The sequence below is a fragment of the Urocitellus parryii genome, chromosome 12, assembly GCF_045843805.1.
Source record: "Urocitellus parryii isolate mUroPar1 chromosome 12, mUroPar1.hap1, whole genome shotgun sequence".
Lineage (NCBI taxonomy): Eukaryota > Metazoa > Chordata > Mammalia > Rodentia > Sciuridae > Urocitellus > Urocitellus parryii.
Window position 1 is genome coordinate 56,183,487 of NC_135542.1, and position 23,987 is coordinate 56,207,473.

The following is a 23,987-nucleotide window of genomic DNA, read 5'->3' on the forward strand; positions in this document are numbered from 1 at the left end:
GCACTTATATTTATAAGGAGAAGTTCAAATTGCTTTATCCTTAATAATCCTACTTTCTGAGATTATTGGTTTATATACTCACATCCTTGTTTTTCTGCTGGTTTTAGGAGAAAATCATTCTTCTTGCCATTTACTTTTGAGTTTTTGAGAGTTTCCATTAGGAATGGATATTGTATTTTGTCAAATATTTGTTGGCATCTGTTGGGATAGTTATAGAGTTTTTCTCCTCAGTTTAATATAGTGAATTATGTTGATCGATTGGTTTTGGAATGCTAAAACAACTTTGTATTCCTGGGATATTTTGTCATAATGCATTAGCTCTTGTATATTATTTGATTCAGTTTACCAAAACATGGTTTTGGTAAACATGGGGAACATCCTCCCTCCTCCCAATGCTGCAGGTCCCCACTATTTTTTTTTTCCCATCTCTGTTCATGAAAGATATGGCCTTATAATTTCTCTCCCCTCCCCTCCAATCTGAGGATTGAACCAGGGGTTTTGCAGATGCTGGATAAGGGCTCTACCACTGAGCTGTATCCCCAGCTCTGTTTTTGTTTCTTATAAACTTTTTTGCTTTTGGTGTCAGAGTAATTAATTGCTAGATACAATGAATTGGGAAGTATTCTCTATCTCCAATTTTGTGGTCAAGATTCTTTACATTTGGTTTTACTTAAATATTTGGTAGAACTCACCACTGAAGTCCTTGGGCCTGAAGACTTTGCAGGGGGGAAGATTTTTTACCTCAAATTCCATTTATTTTATAGATAATTATTTAGGATCTCTCCTTCTTTAGTGAGCTATGGTAGTATGGCAGTTTCTTTTAAGTTCTCAAATTCTAGCATAAAGAGTCTTAAAATATTTCCTATAATCTTTTTAATATCTGTAGACTCTTGATTGATGTCAGGGCTTTCCTTTGTGATAATGGTGATATGTGTCTCTTTTTCATTGTCAGTTTGGCTAGAAGTTTATTAGTTTTACTGATTTTTTTTTTTTAAACCAACCATCTTCTGGTTAAAAGACTTTTTTCCCCTTTGTTTTTCTATTTTTCTTTTAACTCATTATCACTTCTTATTTCCTTCATTCTCCTTGCTTTGGGGTTTATTTTGATCTTTAGTTTCTTTAAGGTGTAAGCTTGGATTATTAGTTTCAGCCTTCTTTTATAACAGGCATTTTGAAACTATAGATGTTCTTGGAAGCACTATTTTAGCTACATTCCCTAAATTTTGATATGTATGTTTCTCTTTTATTTTTTTATTTTTTATTTTAATTTATTTTTTAGTTGTACTTGGACACAATATCTTTATTTATTTGTTTTTATGTGGTGCTGGGGATCAAACCCAGGGCCTCCCCCATGTTAGGCGAGTGCTCTACCGCTGAGCCACAACCACAGCCCTGTTTCTCTTTTATTTTAGCTCAAAACCTGTTCTAATTTTCCTTGTGATTTCTTGTTAGGCCTATGGGTCATTTAGAAGTGTTTTGTTTAGTTTCCAAATATTTGAGATTTCTCCAATTTTTTTTTCCGCTCTGGATCTCTAATTTCATTGCGATCAGAGTACATAAATTATATGATATCAGTGTTTTAAAACATACTGACACCTTTTCTATGGCCCAACATGTAATCTTTTCTTGGCTAATGTTCTGAGTGCACTTGAAGAGATTGTTTATTATATACTGATTGGGTTGTGTTATATAAATTTCACTTGTATAAATGTATTGTTGATAGAATTGTTAAAATCTTCTTGATTTTATATTAAATTCTCTTTGGTGGCTACTGCTTGCATCGTCTATCTTTTCCACACCTTTATTTTCAACAAATTTGAGAATTTTTAAATCTAAATGTGATCTCTTAAATTCAGCATATAGTGAGTTTTTTTTGACACAGTTGGATCATCTTTGCCTATTAAATTTGAATCAGTTTATACCTGATATGATTCCTGTTTACATTTATAACTGCTTTTTTGGTTTTTAGATTTGTTTAATACTGTTATTACTTTTTTATTACTTCACTGAATTTTCATTCCTCAATTGATTCCCCCCCCCCACCCCTTTTCCTGTTCTGGGGTTAGAACCTAGGGGTGCTTTGCACCAAGCTATATCCCCAGCACTCCCCCTGCCCTTTTTGCCCTTGCTACTAGGGATTGAACCCAGGGCTGCTTTGCCACTGAGTTACATCCTCAGTCTCTTATTTTGAGACAGTCTTTCTAAGTTGCTGAGGGTCTCACTGAGTTAAGGCTGGCCTAGAACTTGTGGTTTTATCTTAGACTCCTGAGTCACTGGGATTACAGATTTATGCCACTGTTCCCTGCTTTAGTCTTTAATATTTATGTAAGAACAATTCATTAGGAACGTCCAGGCATTTATTGTCAAATCAAGAATACCATAGGATAGATATCTTGTACCTCTTGATATGTCCTTCCTTCTCTCCTGAATTCTGCCCTTTTCACAGAGAGTTGTTTTTTTTTTTTTTTGTTTTTTTTTTTTTAGGGTTGGGGTATCAGGGATTGAACTCAGGGGCACTGAACCACACCCCCAGTTCTTTTTTGTATTTTATTTAGAGAAAGGGTCTCACTGAATTGCTTAGGACCTCACTAAGTTGCTGAGGCTGGCTTTGACCTCATGATCTCCCTGTCTCAGCCTCCTGAGCCACAAGGATTATAGGTATACACCACTGTGCCTGGCTCTAGAGATAATTATTACTTCAGAGTATTTTCTGTATCTTAACTTTTCAAAGAAAACGTCTTATACTGGGTGTGGTGGTGCACACCTGTAATCCCAGTGGCTCGGGAGGCTGAAACAGGAGGATTGTGAGTTCAAAGCCAGCCTTAACAAAGCGCAGTGCTAAGCAGCTCAGTGAGACCCTGTCTCTAAATAAAATGCAGAATAGAGCTGGGGATGTGGCTCAGTGGTTAAGTGCCCCTGAGTTCAATCTCCAGTCCCCCCACCCCCTGCAAAAAAAGAAAACTTGTTTTATACTTCATAAGTAAATGCTTCAATAACATACTATTGATTTTTTTTGTTCTTTATAAAAATGGCATCAAACTATGTAGGTTTGGGGACCTTTGCCCTTCTCATATGCTGTTTTGAAGCTTATTGCATGTCCTATACATCGTTTATTTTTCACTTCTGCATTGTACTCCATTGTGCAAAACATCCACTAATAATTTATCTGTTTTCCTGTCTGTGGACATCTGGGTTATTTCCACTTTTTCTGCTATTAAGAGCCTTGCTGCTATAAACATCTTATAGTTTCCTGGTGCTCATATGTAAAAGAGGCTTCCTATAGTATATTCTTAGTAGAATCTTGGGTCATGGAATATAATTATCTATGTTCTCCTGAAATTTGTGGTTAAAAATCAACATGATAAAATACAACACTTTAGCCAGTACCCTTCAAAAATAATTTTGTCTCTTTTGAATCTTCTGTAGATATTGCTTGGGGAAGTGGCTCCAGCCTGAGAAGGCAAAAATCAAGAAAAGAGCTTGCCCCAGACCAAACAAAATACATAACTTCAAATTTATGGAGGAGGAGGAGGTCCCTGTTGCCTGCCTTGCCACCAACCAGTTAGCTATTCCATTCCAGGGATGTTGGCTCCCCCTCCCCCCATTGTTGCAATAGGCTGAGAAATGGGGGATGAGAGCAATTAGTGTGGGTCACTTGGAGATTAGTCTGTTCGTTCATCAACCAATCCTCTGGTTGTCATTAAGTGTTGGGTTCCAGAATTCGGAAATAGTTGTTTCTGGTTACATTTTCTAGTTCAGTGGTTGTTTTGATGGAGGGATGGGCCTTTGAAACTTCCTGTTCTGCTATTTGACCTGTAATCACTGTTCCCATATTGTTTTATTCTTTCACTTTTTTTAAAAAATTTTTAGTGATTCAGATTATCATAGTCTACTTCATAGAATAGTAACTTAATTCTAGTAAAATAAATAGAAATGTCACTTTAATCTCCTTAGACATGTAATAACCCCCCCAAAGTGTTACATAATTATTTTGTATAATCTTTATCTTTTAAAAATGTTGATAAAAGAAAAATATTTATTATATTAATCTACCCACCATTTCTGGATCCCTCCTACCCCTTTTAAATTTGGTGTTGCTTATTTTCTTGAAGGACTTTGTTTGGTATTCATTATAAAACAGGTCTGCTAACAATCCTTGTGAGTCTATTATCTGGAAATGTCTCCACATTAATTTTTTTTAAATATTTATTTTTTAGTTTTAGGTTGGCACAATATTTTTATTTTTATGTGGCCCTGAGGATTGAATGCAGTGCCTCATGTATGCTAGGCAAGCACTCTACCACTGAGCCACAACCCCGGCCCTTTCACAATAATTTTTGATAAATAATGCTACATGTATAATTATGAATTAATATTCTTTAGAGTACATGTATTAATTTTTAAAAATTGTCTTAAATATTAGTTTGCTGTCACTTATTTTTCTGACAAAAATATGAAAGCTAGAATTTTAATCTGTTTTCATTTCATTGTCATTAAGAATATTTATTCACTTTTATTATTGCTGGGATTGAGCAATTGTACTGTGGGTCCCAATATAGCTGGTATATCCTTTTCCTCATCTGCAAATGGTTGTAGTGTAGTCTCTGTCTTTTTTGTGAAGATCCAGTAATTAAAGCACTTGTAGTGTCTTGCACTTAGTAAATAGTAAATACCTATTTTCACATGTTTATATATTTCTTATTTTCTTCATTACAATTGTCTTAATTTGTAATTCCTTGGCAATTAAATTTTCAAATTTTAAATCATTTTGATAGCCTTCTTTATCTGCCTCTGGATTGACATTAAAATAAATAATAATTTAAAATAATGGCATTGCATGTGAATATTTGTTCATCTTCTGTGTATCTGTGTTGATGAGATTTTCCTAAATTGTAGGTGGTGAGCTTCATTTTCTCCAAATTGGAGGAACCTGTGATGATATTGATGAAGCTGATATTCTAGTGGATGGATCTCTTTCAAAGGGAATAGAACCATCTTTAGAAGGTTCCAAACCTTTATCAAATCCTTCAAGTCCTGGTATTTCAGGTGGGACATTAATATTTTAAGTGGTTTTTTTTCAACTGAAAATTCTTATGTTGTTAATTTTTCTGAGACTTAACATAATTTTAAGCATTGTTTCAGTCTTTATAGTCAATTCGATTGCTTTGTAAAGGAAGTCCATTTACTTCTTCACATTCTTTTGTTGTTATTGTATATATATATTTTTATTATTATTAGTTGTTCAAAACATTACAAAGCTCTTGACATATTTCATACATTTGATTCTGTTATTGTATATTATTTATCATTATTTCTCTAGTAGTTGGAAGATACTATAAAATGTTAAAGGAAGAAATGGTTCTAAATATTGGTGAGGTTGACTAAGGGTTAACATTATTTCTGCTATTAAGGGAGTATTTTAGTCTAATTGGGGAGGAAAAAAGACATGAAAGCGAGCTCATTAAGTAGGTATAAACTCAGTGGACTGGTTAATATTCTTAATATTACTACCAGAATTGAAAAGCCTAAAAGACATATTTTCACTAAGGTGTTATATTTACTTCCACATTGCCCTGTCCTGAATCTCCAACTGTGTGTTTTCTTGTTTTGCTTTTTTGTTTCTGTCCGTGTTCTAAACTGCCCCCCCCCCCCAGAGCTATTTTTCCAAAGAAATAAAGATAATATGTTAATCCTGGCTTAAAAATAATTATTTGATTTTCGGACTTTTGGAAATAACTGCAGATTGTTTCTCAGTCTCCAGGTACAATAAACTTCATGATTTTTAAAGTATGTAATTTAGTTTCATAGTTTCCACATGTTGCAGTAAGCCCGTGAATATTTTGTATGTTCTCTTTTGGCTGGTGCTGGGATCAGACTTACTTTATATATGTGGGCAAGCACTCTACTACTGATCAGTACTTGCAGCCTTTTTACTAAGCCTTCTTAGACATACTCTTTATACCTCCAGTTAGTTGTTTTGTGCTTCCTTACTGCTGCTATACTTTACTCTTAACAGTTACTACCATCTTATCCTCTTAACCTAGCATTTAAAAAAGTTTAGTACATCTTTAACGAAAAGTATGTTTAAACTCAGACATTTTCCAAATACAAGTATTTCCTAAAGTTCGTATGTGATCTTCATGGACACTTAATTTTAGGCACTTGGTATTCTTTCTTCCACCAAAATCAAATGTTGAGTGGCTGCTACCCATCTGTGTTAACTTTTAGGGATTACTACAGCAACATATGGCAGTCTTCACTATATGGTATAAAGCTTAACATAACTGACTTTTTTTTTGGTGGGGGGGGGTACCAGGGCTTTAACTTAGGGGAACTCGACCACTGAGCCATATCCCCATCTTCTTGTCTCAGACTCCCAAGCTGTTGGGATTACAGGCATGCACCACCTACACCTGGCCATGTAAATCACCTTTTGGAACAAAAATTCTTGTTTATAGGTAGACTATCCTGTGCTAGAGTCCAGTAGCACACACAGCTGTCCCCATCAATACAGTGTAATATTTTCAGGTGATTCCTTGTAGGCAAAATCATTCCCCAGTTGAGATATGCTGATTTGTAGTTAATTAAGACTTTGTCTTGGCTAACTAGACAACCATGTATAAAAATTTAATACATTGAATGGTTTCGTGTTTTCTGAGTTATTGGTAGAATGGAGCAGAGTTTTCATATAAAATACATAAAGTACTTTTTAGTAGAGAAAAGATGAATCAGGTTATTTTATTATGTTTTTATTTATTTATTTTTGTTCTAGGGGTTGAATCCATTGCCTTGTACATGCTAGGCAAGCACTATACCACTGAGCTACATCCTCATCCCTAAATTAGTTTATTTTATTAACAAATGACAATGAAATCATGGTGGTAATGTTTACAAACAATTATTTAATATGATTTAAATCAGATATGATAGTCGAGTAAAAGATGTAGTTTGAAGTAGGCTTGTGATAATTTTATAGAACTTAGTATCATTTTCTTTGTGACAATATTCTGAGTCTACAAGATGTCGTATTTAGCCTTTTAAAACTTATTTGTGTTAAATAGAATAGGAGCAATAGCTCCTCAGCTTTGACTGTTAGACACTTAACATATGTGAATAATGTATTTGTAAAAGAAAACTAATCTGTGTAAAGTAGATTGTCACTCTTTTATCAATGGCATATCTATAAAATACCATAAAGGTGCAAAAATATTGTTTGTTAATGTGTACACATTTATTTGCTATCAGAATAGCTTTGGACTATTTTTTAAAAATGTTCATTACAAAAGGGCATCTTATTGTATAAATACAAGTTGTGAAAGTTAATAGTTGATCTGATGTAAACTGGTTTGCATGTAAACTGCCTCTACTGCTTTTGTTGCCCTTATATTCTTAGGGTTAGTCAAAAGTCAGTACATCATCTTCTAATAGGTTGTTTTTGAGTTTCTCCAAAAGTGACTCTTCTGTCTATAATTTAAACTTATTCAAGATAGGCTTTTCTTTTGTGCTGGTATTTAGTCAGTACTTGTTACTTTCATTAGAGTGAATGGATTCTCTTTATTAAATCTTCAGGATATTTGGTAGTGTTGTGGTTAATTAGACAGAAAACATAAATTAAAATTTTATCTTTTTTTTTTCCTCCTTATTTCATTCACTAATGTTAAGGAGTTGATTTGTTGGTGGACCAGCCATTCACCGTTGAAATATTGACTTCTCTAGTTGAACTAACCCGCTTTGAGACTTTGACTCCACGGTTTTCAGCTACTGTTCCTCCATGCTGGGTAGAAGTTCAGCAAGAACAGCAGCAAAGGAGGCATCCTCAACATTTGCATCAGCAGCACCATGGAGATGCTGCTCAGCATACTAGAACTTGGAAATTACAGACTGACAGGTAAAATATTTCTTTCCAAGATAAAAAAAAAAAAATGGGGGAGCACTTTACCACTGTGCTGCATTGCCAACCTTTTAAAAAAGTTTTTATTTTGAGACAGGATCTTGCTAGGTTGTTTAGGGCTTTGCTAAGTTGCTGAGGTTGTCCTGGAACTTGTGATCCTTCTGCCCCAGTGTCCCAAGTCACTGGGATTACAGGTGTGCGCCAAGATTTAATTTTAAGACCATTTTATATATTTGTTAAAGACAACCTGAAATTCCTAATAATATTCTTTCTGTTAACTTTTGCATATTAATAACTTTATGCCTTCCATTTGTCATCATCAGTTTGGAAATTGCTGTGTTCTTGTTCTTATAGAATAAAATAATAAGAGTAAGGTACCATTTGCTATTAATTTGTTCATGTAGCCCACAAATTTATTTAACAAATATTTAAAATCTTTGTTATTTTATAAAATATTCTTTTATAAAAGCATGTACTCTTACAGGCTCTAGTAATATGGTGCTTATGGAATTTACATTCTAGTGAGCATAGACAAACAGTAAACAGGCTTAGGGTAAAGCTTTTATGAAAAAGATTGAAGAATGTTAAAATGGTGTATGGTGATTGAATAGTTTTTGGGTAAACACATGTATATGAATTTAGAGAGAGAGTAAAAAGGAAAATTTGCATGACATTTTTATACAAGGGGCCTGAGAAAGCTCTCTGTGGAAATACTAATTTAGGCAATAATAAGTACAAAGACCCTGAGGAGTATATTTTATAAGTTCTAGGAAGGGGAAGAAAACCATTGTTGTTGAAGTGGAATGGATATAGTGGAGAATGGTAGGAAATGAGTTCAGACTCATGCTTCATGAGATATGTGTTAGTTTTGAGTACAGGAGAGATGTGATATAATTTGTGGTTTGGAAGGTGACTATTGTGTTGAGGGTAGATTATAGGTGGTAGTGCTTGTGATATTGATGTGGCAGTGATAGAATCACTATTGTGGTAATCTGGGTGAACTACTAATGATAACTTGGACCATGATGGCAAAGAATAGAGTGAATGGATTCTCTTTATAATTCAGAATTAGAGGGAATAGAATTTAATGATATATTGGGCATCTGATGTGAGAGAGAAGAATTTAAAAGCAGAGAATGGATGTATTCAAGAAGTTCTTGTTTTAAAAGGAAGATTCTGGAACCCTACGGTAGATCTAGGATGGGCCCAGGAATTTGCAGATAATTCTGATACTTGAGGAACCAAGGGTTTATTGGTATGTACACATCTTAAGGCAGGTGTAGTAGATTCCTAAAGAAATATCATTCGTTGCCCTAAATTTAACCTCTCCTTTGGGAGAAATGTGTTTTGTTGTAATGTAAAAACCCAGAAAGTAGGAAAGGTGATATTAATGATAATATGGTTATGGCTAATGAACGATTTTTGCAATATTTAGCGTTTCACCTCTTGTTTGACAGCAACAGCTGGGATGAACATGTATTTGAATTGGTTCTACCTAAAGCCTGTATGGTTGGACATGTGGACTTCAAATTTGTTTTGAACTCAAACATCACCAATATTCCACAAATACAAGTGACATTGCTGAAGAATAAAGCTCCAGGCTTAGGGAAAGTCAATGGTAAGAATAGATTAAAATTAATCTTTGAATATTTTGTCTTGTGGTTGTTTTTTTTTTTTTTTAAATCTAATTTTTAACTTGACTGTTTCAGTTTTGAGGTCTCTTCTTGCCCCTCCTCCCTACTCTGTGCTGTTTGCGTGCTCAACTACTTGTGTTTTTTATATAGGAAAACAATCCAGAAAACATTTCAGTGCTTTTCAGTAACTCAGTGATGTTCAGAAATGCATAAACATAAACAATTTAATTGAATTTTTTGGGAAGGGGATTCATTCCTTTGTGAATTAGTTTCACTTTTAGCATCACTAGATTTATGCTTTTTGTTTCCTAAGAGGAGAGTTAATTGTAAAAAGAATTTGTTATGGAATTTACCATTCTTTTAAGGTTATTAGTGAAGTGAACATTTTGTGTGATGCCAGAAATATACCTTTTTTTGGTTATCCTTCTTAGAATTTTAAAATTTGATATCCTGACTTACTAATAACATATTATTATCCACTTAACATGTTAGGAACTCAATGTTAGTTCTCAGTGTTTTTTCTTTAATAGGTTGTTTTAAAATAGACGAGAGATAATATCAGGGTAAAATGACCGTTTAACATTAGGGGCTCAAACGTTGAAATTTGAAAAAATTTCTTTTGTGAAAAAATACATGTATGTGTTTGTGTATTTATGTGAATTCTTGTGTGTGTGTGTGTGTGTGTGTGTGTGTGTGTGTGTGTGTGTTTTGAATCATCACAAACTTCTTTATTGGGTTTAGAATTCAGGCACTGGTATTTTAAAAACTCCACAGGTACTTATATGTGCAGCCAACAGTCAGAACTTTTAATTTAGTTGCCAGTAAGTTACTTCTTCAGGTGAATATTTCATTGGCCTTAGTAGAGAGAAGAATATATAAAATAGTTCATTGAATCTAATTTTCTTCTTCTTCTGACATCCATTTTATAGCATCTGTGATGAAAATCACAGTATTTCCCAATTTAATAAAAACCTTTAGATTTTTAGGCACAAAAATCATTGATATTAAGCAAAATTAAGTTTACTAATATTTTTATCCTCTAGAAACAGCAGTAGATAGGCAGATCACCTTTCCTTTGTCTCCAGCTCTTAACATTGAAGTGGAACAAAATGGGAAACCGTCTCTGGTTGATTTGAATGAAGAAATGCAGCACATGGATGTAGAGGAATCACAGTGTGAGTTAAATTATAGAGCTGTTGTCCATGACAGTAAAGGAGTAGTGATCCGAATGCATCGTGTTGGGCAAAGATTTCCTTACAGCTTGCAAAAACTTGGTTTTAAGAACAATGATTAACAAATACCCCATGATTCTGCTTTGGCAATGTGCTTTAACTTTCAGCTCATCTTTGTGAACACAGCTGCGCTAATATTTGTGTTCTTGTTTTTTAATACCTTGGGATTTGAAATCAACTCTTGGCTCTATAAATTTTTTTTTCTGAAAATCAAGATGAAACGAAAAATGATATGGGTATGGAAAACAACGTATATTAGATAATTGGTTATAGCTCCTTAGCATGGCAATGAATTATTATTTAAACACTCTCTTAGTGTGTTCTTTTGTGTGGTGGTATTACATGCAAAGGGATGGATATTTGTTTATTACCTTTTAATTAACAAACTTAAGAAAATCTGTATTTTTCCTTTTAGGTCTTAGATTGTGTCCATTTTTAGAGGATCATAAAGAAGATATTTTGTGTGGGCCAGTATGGCTTGCTAGTGGCCTTGATCTCTCAGGGCATGCTGGGATGTTGACATTAACAAGCCCTAAACTTGTTAAAGGTGAAGTAATTAATATATTTTATAAAAGTAGAATGAATAATGTCACAATTATTAAAAAGACTTTAAGATAAGCTGATTTGATCAATGTGAAATACTGTTTTGTTCATGACTTTCATTAGAAATTTGAACAGCTTCCTTTATCTTAGGTATTTTCCTTTCATATGTGATTATGGTTATGTGAAACTTCTTGTCTGACTTTTTGTGTCATGAAGTTCTTAGTGGTCATTGGTAAAGCACAGCTTGAGTATAGTGGCACATGCCTGTAATCCCAGTGGCTTGGTAGGCTGAGGCAGGAGGACAGTGAGTTCAAAATCAGCCTCAGCAATTTAGTGAGGCCCTCAGCAACTTAGTGAGACCCTATCTCTTAATAAAATATAAAAAAGAGCCAGGAATGTGGCTCCAGTAGTTAAGTGTCCCTTGGTTCAATCCCCAGTAGCAAAAGGAAAAAAAAAAAAAAGGAAGAAATGAATAGAGGTCGATTTGACAGAGGTCTTTGAGTAATCAGACATTATGTTCTGTCATTTTCAACTTTCCTATCGCTTCAGATTCCCAAATCTTTGAGTATTTATTGTATATTTTTATATTTTCTTCTCCTGAAAGAGTTTTTATGGAATAGGTCTGATACTACCAGATAAAATAATTCATATATCTTAAGTATACAAAAAGTATAATAAATGTATATTTAAAAATAATTGGTTGTTTCATGGATAACAAATAAAACTGTCAGTAGCAGGACTTTTTAGCTTAATTTAAAAATTAAACAAAACAAAATAAAAACAACCAAACAAAAAATGCCTAGTTCAAATTGTTGAAAAAGTTATCAAAATCATCTGGATGATTATCAGAACAACCTTTACAGTATCACAGGGCTTGTGTTCAAGTAACACTTATGTTACCTAATAACATAAAACCCCAGAATAGTGGTACTGATAATTTGGGTATGCAAAAGAGAAATCTGAAATCCTTTAAGTGAAGTGGTGAAAGTTTTTGACTTCAGGAAAGCAAAATATGATAGGTTGAGGTTGCTAAAACCCATGGTGAAACCCATCCATAAAATTGTCAAGAGGGAAAATAGAAGTTTTGCTCTTGTACTTCAAACTGCAAACATTATGGCCACAGATGAATGAGAAGTTAAGGTAGAAAAGGCTATAAACTGTATCATAGTTTCATATATATCGGAGGAAAATATAAAATATATGGAGTTCAGAACTAACCACAGTTTCAGGCATCTGCTGGTGGTCTTGGATCATATTCCCCACAGATAAGGGGTACTACTAACATATCAAAATTGTTCAACCGTATACTCAAACAGTATAATTTGGAATTTCTGGCCTGATGGAGTTGTTAGCCTGTTCTATTAGATAAAAGGCAGTTTATTTATTTTTTTGTTTTTTGGTGATTCAGTAATTTATTCTGTTCTGCACCACTCCTCTAGGTATGGCAGGAGGAAAATATCGTTCATTTTTAATCCATGTCAAAGCAGTAAATGAAAGAGCGACAGATGAAATTTGTAATGGTGGTATACGTCCTGTAGTAAGACTTCCATCCTTAAAACACCAGAGTAACAAAGGTTATTCACTTGCTTCACTGTTGGCAAAAGTTGCAGCTGGCAAGGTATGAAGCTATCTTTTGAACAACAATGCTGTTGTAAACATTGTGGATGAGATTTGACACATTTTGGGAAGTAGTATGACCCTGTATTGATGTTTACTTGATACTTGGTTTGTTTGTACTTTTTTTTTTTTTTTTTGCAGTGACTTAAATATAATCAGGAAAATGTTTTGAATTAACATAAAGCAAATTGTCTAGCTTTTATAAAATATTCTCAGTAGGAAATAATTTATAGCAGGTATTTCCATTTATAGTTTTCGAGTATAATATTTATTTAGAATTTTACCCTAGTATGTTCTCTTTTGGTATCTCACCACTTTTTATTTATTTTTTGATGACATTTGGGGAATGTCAGATGAGACTTTGGGTAATAATTTTAGAATGTCTTAATCTTCATGGTTTATTTTCTACAACTAGCTATGTATCATGCAGTCTCCTAATAATTCTCTGATACTTGATTGTATAGGTTTTCCAGTTTTTCAAGGATTTCTATACTTTATTTAATCCCCAAAATAACGCTGAGATAGGCAGAGTAGGTGCTGCTATCAACCATTTTTTCTACATATTTGGAAGTTGGTGAACCTCAGCAGTTGGGAGACTGGCATATCTCAAATAGCTTCTAAAGTGCTATAGCTAGGAATTAGATTCAGAAGTATGGTTTTTATAATCTTTAATCACTGGGCTTTTAAAATAGTGAGTTTGTTGTTATTTTCTCTGTGGAAAATTTGTTGTTTATGAACATGAGAGTAGAAGCTATTGTTTTAATTTGAGATTTATAGTTTTTGATAATAATAATGTGCAGTTATTTTCCTTGGTTTGATAGCTTGGTACAATTTAAATTTTTTTTTCACTTATCTAATTTTACATATTTAGGAAAAGTCATCTAATATTAAGAATGAAAATGCAAGTGGCACTCGCAAAAATGAAAATCTCCGGGGCTGTGATTTACTTCAAGAGGTTTCAGTCACTATTCGAAGATTCAAGAAAACTTCAATTTCTAAGGAAAGGTAATTTCTTTTCATTCTGTTGTTCTTAAAGTAATAAAAGTACAAAACAACACACACACAAACTTGAAAATTTGACTTTTACCTGAAAATTTTGTTGCTAGCAACAAAAAGAAAAACTTGTCTTTTTATTTAATTGTCTTAACTCTTGTATTTTTACAGTATTTGTTATGAACCAGGAATACATGAGGAAAGAAATGAATTTTATTTGAATTTATACTCATTCTTTTGTCATTATTATCATATTACAATAATATCATATGACATTATTGTAAGCTTCACTTCTTTTAAAACTATCTACAAATGAAGTTCTCTGTATATGCTAATTTAAAAGTCCCTCATCTCTCCTAGTAGTGGTAATCAAAAACAGGGCTGTGCATGTGCTAGGCAAGCACTCTACCACTGTTTCACATCCCTAGCACCCCCCATTATTTTTCTCTTTTTAAATTGTGATACTTATGATTTAAAATGAAACATTATACTGGGTGCAGTTGCACATACCTGTAATTCCAGCTACTCAGGAAGTTGAGACAATAAGTTCCCAAGTTTGATGCCAGCCTGGGCAACTTAGCAAGACCCTCTGTGGTAAATAAAATAGAAAAGGCTAGCATGTATGTGTGAGAGCCTTGTTTAATTACCAGTACTGAAAGAAAGTTAAATAAAATAGAGGGGAACATTACATGACCAACAAACATGTCATTGCTTTAGTTTACTTGTTCTAATTTGTTGTGTTAATATAATTTTTTGATAACATATTTTTTCTTTCTCATAGAGTGCAACGATGTGCTATGTTACAGTTTTCAGAATTTCATGAGAAGCTTCTTAATGCGCTTTGCAGAAAAGCCAGTGATGGCCAAATCACAGAACATGCCCAGAGCCTTGTGTTGGATACTCTCTGTTGGTTAGCTGGAGTACATTCAAATGGACCAGGAAGGTTAATAATTATGATTTTGTTTGCCATTGATGATTGCCCTTTGTGTTTTATGATTCAGAGTCCAGATTGAGTCTAAATGTCTACCATTGTTTTGCAGCTCAAAGGAAGGAAATGAGAGTCTACTTTCAAAAACACGAAAATGTCTTTCAGACATTGTACGAGTTTGCTTCTTTGAGGCAGGACGAAGTATAGCCCATAAGTGTGCCAGATTTCTAGCCTTATGCATTAGGTTGGTGTGTTTTATTGTTTTTGTTTTGTTTTTAAGTTGGTGTGTTTTTAATTTGAAAGTATACTTGTAGGTGCACCTGTAGTTTGGTGACTGATACCTTTCTATATTGTAATTTGATCTTCATTGAATGACTTCAGAAGTTAATAAAGCTTATTTTTTTATTTAAAGAAATTTTTATAATTTAAAAAAATTTAAAATTTGTAAGTCTATTAATAAAAGGAATCTGCTAGCCTTCTCTGCTTATTAGTAGTGGTTGGGAGAATTTTATAAGAGGAACATTTCTCTCACTTTCACTCCTGTCTCTTTCTGATGGGCTTTTTTTTTTTTTTTTTTAAACTTGAATCTTACTCCCTGTCATATACCAGTCTAACATGAACTTTAAAAAAAAAGAAAATGTGCAAATAGTTTTTGTAAATCCAGAAACTTAAACTAAGAAGTATTTAAGAACTAATGGCCATTATCAACTGCATTCGCCTGAAAGCCTGTTTTATTAAAGGTAGTGCTTTAATGCATAAGAAAATTGTCCTTTAGTGTAATTAGTTAGTAATTAGTGTAATTAGTTCTTGCTATCTTGCTATATGTTTGGTCTAACACAGGTGTTTCTTTAATCAGGATGAATAAATTTTAAAGATCTTTAAATGCTACTCTAGATTTAGGGTTATTTTTTTTTTAAACCATGAATAATGTCTTTTAAAATTCTCCTTTTTAAAAATTTTCAGTAATGGCAAATGTGACCCGTGTCAACCAGGATTTGGATCTGTTCTGTTGAAGGCTTTACTTGATAATATGTCATTTTTGCCAGCAGCAGCAACTGGTGGTATGTAAAATTAGTTTAACCACAGATAGCATAATCATAGGGACTATCTTAGTAATTGTTTATTATCATTCCCCCTTTTCCCTTTAGCTTATCTATCTTTTTAAGGTGTTAATAACATGTGGTTTGGTCAGCATATGCTCTGTTTTAATAATATTCCTAGGAAAAGGTTAGTTGGACAATAAAAATGCCATTTCATCTCAACTTGTATACTTTACTGTACATCTTTTAAAAAGTATCTTAAGCCAGGTGTGGTGGTACATACCTGTAATTAATTACAGTAACTTGGAGGCTGAGGCAGGAGGATTGCAAGTTTAAGGCCAGCCTGGTTAATTTAGCGGGTCCCTAAAGCACCTTACAGAGACCATGTCTCAAAACAAAAGGGGGACCGGGGATGCGAGATGTAGTTGAGTGGTTAATCGCCCCTGGGTTCAATTTCTGGTATGAGGGCAAAAATAAAGATAGTTTCTTACAGCTAAAGATAGTTTCTTACAGATGAAGATAGTTTCTTGAGGTGGGATGCTTTAATTCTGATGTGTACTTAGTCATCTTAAAATTTATGAAGAATGTTAAAATTTATAAAGAATGTTAAAATCTCTTGGTCTTTATCTAATAGGCAGTATAGAATAACTATGCTCCATTCACTTCCTAAAGTGTACTGTTTGAAGCTAACTTCTATCCAGTAGTTTTTGAAAGTTTTCATGCAAAGAAATAGTGTTTTAGGAAGGTTGGCTTAGAGGACCTATAGTCTCCAATTATTTAGCTATTCTAAAATGTACCTCAGAGTCATTTCACATTTTAATCCTAAATGTCTAGGTTGACTTGATATTCCTCTCAAAAATATGTTTGAAATTCTTAGTGGAGGACTGTGCCACACATTGGGCCACAGTTCAATGTGGTTCATTTTGTCAGTGTTTTCTCTTTAATCCAAAGATTTCATTTTTCTTTGTAAATTGTCCTTAACGATTTTCTTTCCTAGAAAAAGATATATTTCTAGCAAAAGGAGATGTACTGATAAAAAACGTAACTTGAAGTCTCTTTGTTAAAGAAAAAAGAGAAAAAAAGAAACATGTCAATATTACTGTTTCCAGGTTCTGTCTATTGGTATTTTGTCCTACTGAATTATGTTAAAGATGAAGATTTAGCTGGGTGCAGTACAGCTTGTGCATCTCTGCTTACTGCTGTGTCTAGACAATTACAGGACAGGCTGACTCCAATGGAAGCTTTACTTCAAACAAGGTATTTTAACATATGGAATGCTTAATAAGGAGCCTTTCTGGGTATGATTCTACCTTTGCATAGAATTGTTACTTAATATATATGCTTAAGATGCTATTTTCTGGCAAAATAGTTGTCATTTGTGCATTACTACCAATTTTCAAGTGATAATTCCTAAGGTTTTTCCCCTTCTCTGAATTTGAGATTTTCCCGTGGATAGTTATTCAGAGGGCTAATTGTATTTCATAACTTATTGGAATGCCTTGCTAATGGAAAAAGCATTTAATGTGATATGCTTTTCTGTTTTTACAACTTTATAGATGTGATTTTGTAAAATAATTATTACCCTTAACTCGTAGTTTTCCATCTGTTATTTATGTTTCCATAACTTCAACGTGGTGAATTAAGAAAGAGCAGAAGGTTAGATTTGAATTATTTCCTGATCTTCAATTTCTGAAGTATTCCTTTATTTATAAAAAAGGTTGTCTAATCTTTTTGAGATTAGAAATCTTCATTTTGATGAAACTTTCTATAATGCCTTTGTACTTTCTACTTACTGTAGAGATTGAGTGGTATAGAAGAATGTCTGCTATTTCTTCCCTGCCTTCCTCCAAAAGTGATGGCCTTATTACAACAGCTACTAGCTTATTGGAATTATATTTCCTGAGTCTCTGGATGTCTTTAGGAGTATAGTTTCAGAGAACAGAATTAGGATTCAGTGGGTTAGTTATATCTGGTTAGTTGCTTCCTCAGCTCTGTAAATCAAACTGCTGTTATAAACAAAGTGAATAGATAATTCTTAATTAAATGGTTGACAGGAAAATTGTTAGTACTTTTTTTAAAATTTATTTTTCAGATACGGATTATATAGCTCACCATTTGATCCAGTCCTTTTTGATTTGGAGATGAGTGGCTCCTCTTGTAAAAATATATACAATAGCAGCATTGGTGTCCAATCAGACGAAATTGATTTATCAGATGTCCTTTCAGGTAGTGATTTATTTTATTAAAAGAATTTTTAAAATGTTATATCTTAGGTTTAATTTACCATTTTACTTAATGCATTGTAGTTGCTATGCTTTAACATTAAAATTCTTAAGAACTTAGCACCTGTGAATCATTAAAACTGCTTTAATTTCTTGCTTTTCCCCTTCTCCCCCAACGCCCCCAAACCAGTGAAGTTTGAATATCTCTAATCCAAAAATCCAAAATCCAAAATGCTCGAAAATTAGAGATATTCACCCAGTAAAGTCTCTATTCCTAAATCCAAAAAACTTGAAAATTTGAAACATTCTGGTCCTAAGCATTTTCTTTAAGGGATACTTAGATGTATAATGTTATCTCATATACTTAGCTATATATATGGGAGGAGTTGTGATTTTATTTCATGTTTTTGTTTTTACTTGTATGTCAATAAAATTTTAATACTCATACTTCTATTGAAATTTATGTGTTGCAACCTTGTGAGTTTTATTTGCTTTACCTTTGCTGCGTATAATGTCAAATAATGTTATTTCAGAAATATAGAATTAAGATATATACTTACTGTAATAAGTAAGGATGAAGAAAGAAAAAAAATTTTTATATTTGTCTTCACTGCCCCAACTTAAGCTTTGTAGACAGTGCATATGTTCTTCTACATGTTTCTGAATAATCTACTTTTAGGATTGTTTGTATAAAATTATTTATATAAAATTTTCAGGTGCTAGAATATGGTGTTTATTTTCATACATAAAGCAATGTCCATGTTATTGTTAATTCTTTTTCTTTGTAATACACTAGTTGTATTTGTTGCTGATAAACTGTTAGGTAATTTATTTGTAAAACATTAAGATAATTGTCACACTAACTATAAATAAATTTTTGGAGTTTTGTTAATTGCAAGTAAATGATGATGAATTGTGGAAAAAGGAAACTAGAAAATCACATATAGAAATATAAATAAAATGAAATATCTCAACTACATCCTTTTTACCCCTCCTGTATATCATTGTTTATTAGATGTTTAGTTATTTGGACTTGTTTCCTATACACATTTGTTAAATTTTTTAATGGAAGATATTATACTATACATACAAGTTTGCCAGTTTTGTTTCCTCCCTGATACTGCAAATTGAACCCAGGGTGCTGTACTGCTGAGCTACCTCGCCATTTCTCCCTAGTCCTACCCTGTAACTTTTTTTTTTTTAATACCTTTATTTTATTTATTTTTACGTGGTGCTGAGTATCGAACCCAGGGCCTTCATGTGCTAGGCAAGCACTCTAACTATTAGCCATAGCTCCAGCCCCCTCCCCTGTAACTTTTGAGGCAGAGTCTTGCTAAATTGCCCAACTGGTCTGGAATTTGTAATCCTCTTGCTTTAGCTTCCTGAGATGCTGGATTACAAGCATTCATGATTCCTCTTGGCTGTCTTTTTTTTTTTTTTTTTGTAGTTATAAATGGACAGAATGCCTTTATTTGTTTATTTTCTTTTTAAAAATTTTTAATTTGTTATATATGACAACAGAATGTATTACAATTCAATTACACATATAGAGCACAGTTTTTAATATCTCTGGTTGTAAACAAAGTAGAGTCACATTCTTCGTGTCTTCATACATGTACTTAGGGTTATGATGACCATCGCATTCCATTGTCTTTCCTACCCTGTGCCCGCTCCCTTCCCCTCCCTTCTCTGTCCCCTTTGTCCTATCTAGAGTTCATTTAACACCTCTTCCTCCCCAGCATATTATGGATCAGTATCCTTAAATCAGATGAATCATTCAGCATTTGTTTTTGGGGATTGGCTAATTTCACTTAGCATTATATTTTTATGTGATTCTGAGGATCAAATCCAGTGCCTCACACATGCTAGGCATAGTGCTCTGCCACTGAGCTACAGCCCACTGGCTGTCATTTTATTATTAAGGAATTATATTGCCCTGAGTATATATATATTATCACTTGTATTTGATGACTTAGGCTATGATTTCCTTATGCCTGTCTCATCTGTATTCTCTAAGTGACAAATCATTTAGGTCATTGCTAATTACAGTTAGAACTTGGAGGATAAGTTAGAATTCCAATGAAGATGAGATCCATTAGGATAAGACTGTATGGTGAAGACCATAGGCTCAGGCCATGCTCTCAGGTAGTAAGTTTGCAGGAATAGTAATACTTAGTAAAGAAAACCCAGAAGAGGGAACTTGGAAATCATGATGTGTCACCACATGAATGTCTCCTTATCTTATTCTTCATCATTCAATCTTCTATTGTCTTTCTTTTTTCAATTAATACCATTAGTGGCATAAGACAGAATGTCATTCTTGTTTATCTCTTTCTTAATAGGTCCCAGCTATTTTTCCACCTATGTGTATTTCAGTTCTCTTCACTCTCTTACCTATCATGATTGATAGCATTACAGTCCAAAGTATATTCATTCTGAACTTGGAGTGCAGTAATAGCTTTTTAACTGGTCTTCCTGTATGCATTCTTGACTCACTTCGATACATTCTCCACACTGCAATGAGTATAGTCTTTTCTGAGTGCAAACCTAATTGCTTAATCTCTCTCCTTAAAATAGTTTAATGTCTTCCTATTACTGTGAAGTTTAACATCTCTAATACAGCATATTAAAAAATCTTATATAATTTGGCTTTCTTTCCCTTACCATATAATTTTTTGCCATTGCCCCTTCAGTCCTCAGCCCCCTTTTAATCGTCAAGATATGGCCCATAGACCCCCTCAGGATTCCTAACATCAGAATTTTTTGCTATAATGTACAGTGTTGTTTGCCTTTTTACTATGTGACATTTGTATTGATTATGCAAATGCTTGTTGGTTTTTACTATACACTTGAAATAAAAATATGCCACATTCATTTATGGATATACATGATGCAGTAAATATAATTAGCTATTAAGTTTTGAAACCCTGAGTATGTTTTTTTTTTTTTTTAAATATTGGCTGATGAAATGGGAAATATACACAAGGCATTTCTCTGTGCCAAAGTACTATGGTTCTTTTAGGGAAATAATTTGTGCAGTTGTTTGAGTTACAAATTGAACCAGTAGCTTATTTGCAAGAAAGGTTGATAGGCAAACCATGTTCATTAAATCTTAATTATTTGAGAGATATTTTCTAAAAAATGATTGAAAATAACCTGTCACTTTGGGAAAAATTAATATTTTTTGCCAATCTTAAACGTAGAACTGTTAAAGTAAAAATTAGAATTTTGGAAAACATATATCTTTCACAGTGAGCTTGACAGCTCTCAACACGTTAAATCTTTTCTGATGGCATATAATGATGTTAGCATTACTTTCTAGTATTATAAAATATCAGCATTTGGAAGATTTGTATATAATCTTAAATCAACATTTCTCAAGTGATCCATGTGTGGGATAGTTTATCACTGTATGTGGGTAAAAAGACTCCTTAAAATATACAGTATACCAATTGCGTGGTGGTGGTGGTGGTTGTTGTAATGGGAATTGAATCCAGGGGCTCTTAACCACTGACCCACATCCTCAGCCCTTTATTTTATTTAGAAACAGGGTCTTGCGTTGTGCCTCACTAAATTGCTGAGGCTGGCTTTGAACTTGCAATCCTCCTGCCTCCTGAGCCCCTGGGATTATACACATTTGCCACTATACCCAACTACCAATTGATTTTAATGGAACTGTTTCAGAAGTTCATGGCTAAGGGGCTGGGGTTGTGGCTCAGTTGTATAGCACTTGCCCAGCATGTGTGAGGCACTGTGTTTGATTCTCAGTACCACATATAATAAATAAGTAAAGGTCCATCAACAATTTTAAAAAAACAATAAACAACCCAAAACAAAGTTCATTAACTAATTTTTAAGAACTAATTTTTAAAAAAATTTTGGCTGATGAAATGGGAAATATACACAAAGCACTTTTTCCATATACAAGGCTATTAATTTACTCCTTTTTCTTTTTAGAAAATATTTATGTATGTATTTATTTTTTTGGTGTAGATGGATACAACACAATGCCTTTATTTTTATGTGGTGCTGAGGATCAAACCTGGGTCCCGCATGTGCTAGGCAAGCGCTCTACTGCTGAGCCACAATCCCAGCCCCCAATTTTTCAACTACTTATTTTTGTTGGACTAGATTTTTTTCAAATTCTTGTTTACAAATGACATATAGCATCACTTTGAATAAAAATGCAGATGGGAGATTCCAGCTATTCTCTGATAAGCCAGACTATAAAGAGATTGACTTTTAAGTGTTTTGGTTATTTTAAAACCAAAGCATACTATTTCTTTTAGCATCTAATGGATTTATTATTATCAAATGAATTATAATTTCTTGACCTCAAAATGGCTTTCATTTACATTAGCTTAATATATAATATTTACCATAGAGTTCTTAATATTTTACAGACATGTAAAGAGTCAGCATTGAGAATTGTTCCTCTAATCATATTATTTTTTTAGTTCCTCAGAGATGTCATGTTTCTTTGTATTGTAGGAATTTTCACTCATATTCTTTCTGCCTGAATTCTTCTACTTTAATGAATAAATACATAGCAATCTCTTATTTTCCCCCATAAATCTCATCAATTCATCAGGGAAACATTGTGTTAACCTGTTAAAATAAAATTGACTCCCCCTGACTTAGCTACTTGCTAAATACCTTGTAACCACTAATATGGAATATGTTTCATGAAGAGCCAACCTATTTCTTTTTACTCATTGATCTCATATCTTATTTGAGTTTGTGTGCAATAAATTGTTTGTTGTTGTTGTTTGTTTTTTAATGGTACTGGGAATTGGGCCTCGGGGCAGTGGACCACTGAGCTACATCCCTACTGCCCCCCCCCCCTTTTAGTTGGAGTTGGACACAATACCTTTATTTATTTATTTTTTAATGCAGTGCTGAGGATTGAACCCAGTGCCTCACATGTGTGAGGTGAGACCTTACTGCTGAGCCATAACCCCAGCCCCTATCCCTAGCCCTTTTTAATTTTATTTTGTGACAGGTCTCAGTAAGTTGCTGAGGCAAACTTATGATGCTCCTGCTACAGCCTCTTGATTTCCTGGGATTACAAGTACACAATACCTTGCCCAGTTTACAATAAACATTTTTGTTGAGTATGTGTTAGGCCATATGTTGGTCATCAATAGGACATTAGAGAGTAAGGTTATGACAGTTTAGTCTGGCATTTAGTGTTCCTTCAGATGTTGACCATTTTTAACTCCTAGATCTTTTCTTGGCCAGATTTTATTTTACCTTGTCTCTTAAATAATTCTGCTTAAAGCATTAGTTGTCTAAAAAATTTGAAAAGCAGTGAAAATAATACTTGCTCTCCTGAGCCATACATACAGTCATTGTGAATTCTTTGTATTCTTTTTCCTTTAGTCTTCTTGTTGTAGTTTCTTTCTTCATCTAATTATGACCATTATTTTTTAAATTACTTATGCTAACTTGAATTATCTTTATTAATAGAAAGCAGTATACCTCAAGATAAGTGTCTTTTTTATTTTGAAATATTTCTGTAATTTTTTTTCACTGTCTTAGTTGACAGCATAGAATGTATTTTCATTATGTATATTTAACATTGTGTGATATCTAATGTCAGGAGCTAGCTTATTATTTTTCTGTAATTAACATGTAAATCACTTGTTGCTGAATATAAGTTTCAGTGCTTATAAAAAGAAATCTCTGATGTTTCTTATTACTGTGAATGGCCACTACATGGCTTTTATGCAACTCTGCTTTTGTGGCAAACAATCTAGTATCTTCTTTTGTGAATTTTCTTAGTATCATGCTCATTGTTTGGGCTCTGTATGTTTTATGTTTATATGTGTTTTAATTAATATTAAGTTTAGAGCTATAATTACTGATTGATTTGCTTTTTAAAAAT

General features: G+C 33.3%; 1 protein-coding gene and 1 non-coding gene across 9 annotated transcripts in view; one reads left to right on the forward strand and one right to left on the reverse strand.

Moving 5' to 3' along the window:
• Birc6 (baculoviral IAP repeat containing 6) overlaps positions 1-23,987 on the forward strand; it is a 209,709-nt gene that overhangs the window by 61,136 nt on the left and 124,586 nt on the right. For 5 of the 8 annotated variants that reach the window (XR_003301795.2, XM_026399426.1, XM_026399557.1 and 2 more), the window contains exons 11-22: positions 4,897-5,046; positions 7,663-7,888; positions 9,349-9,509; positions 10,569-10,700; positions 11,173-11,304; positions 12,740-12,918; positions 13,789-13,922; positions 14,692-14,853; positions 14,951-15,082; positions 15,802-15,899; positions 16,988-17,135; positions 17,971-18,104. Coding sequence is in view for 7 of the 8 variants with exons in the window: in XM_026399426.1 (XP_026255211.1) it covers positions 4,897-5,046; positions 7,663-7,888; positions 9,349-9,509; positions 10,569-10,700; positions 11,173-11,304; positions 12,740-12,918; positions 13,789-13,922; positions 14,692-14,853; positions 14,951-15,082; positions 15,802-15,899; positions 16,988-17,135; positions 17,971-18,104 (1,788 nt within the window). In the remaining variant the exon portion in view is untranslated. The remainder of the gene's footprint in view (positions 1-4,896; positions 5,047-7,662; positions 7,889-9,348; positions 9,510-10,568; positions 10,701-11,172; positions 11,305-12,739; positions 12,919-13,788; positions 13,923-14,691; positions 14,854-14,950; positions 15,083-15,801; positions 15,900-16,987; positions 17,136-17,970; positions 18,105-23,987) is intronic. The other 3 variants (XM_026399638.1, XM_026399721.1, XM_026399810.2) reach the window with 1 other exon arrangement.
• Trnav-aac (transfer RNA valine (anticodon AAC)) lies at positions 1,317-1,389 on the reverse strand. Its single transcript has one exon. It is a non-coding gene; the product is annotated as a tRNA-Val (tRNA).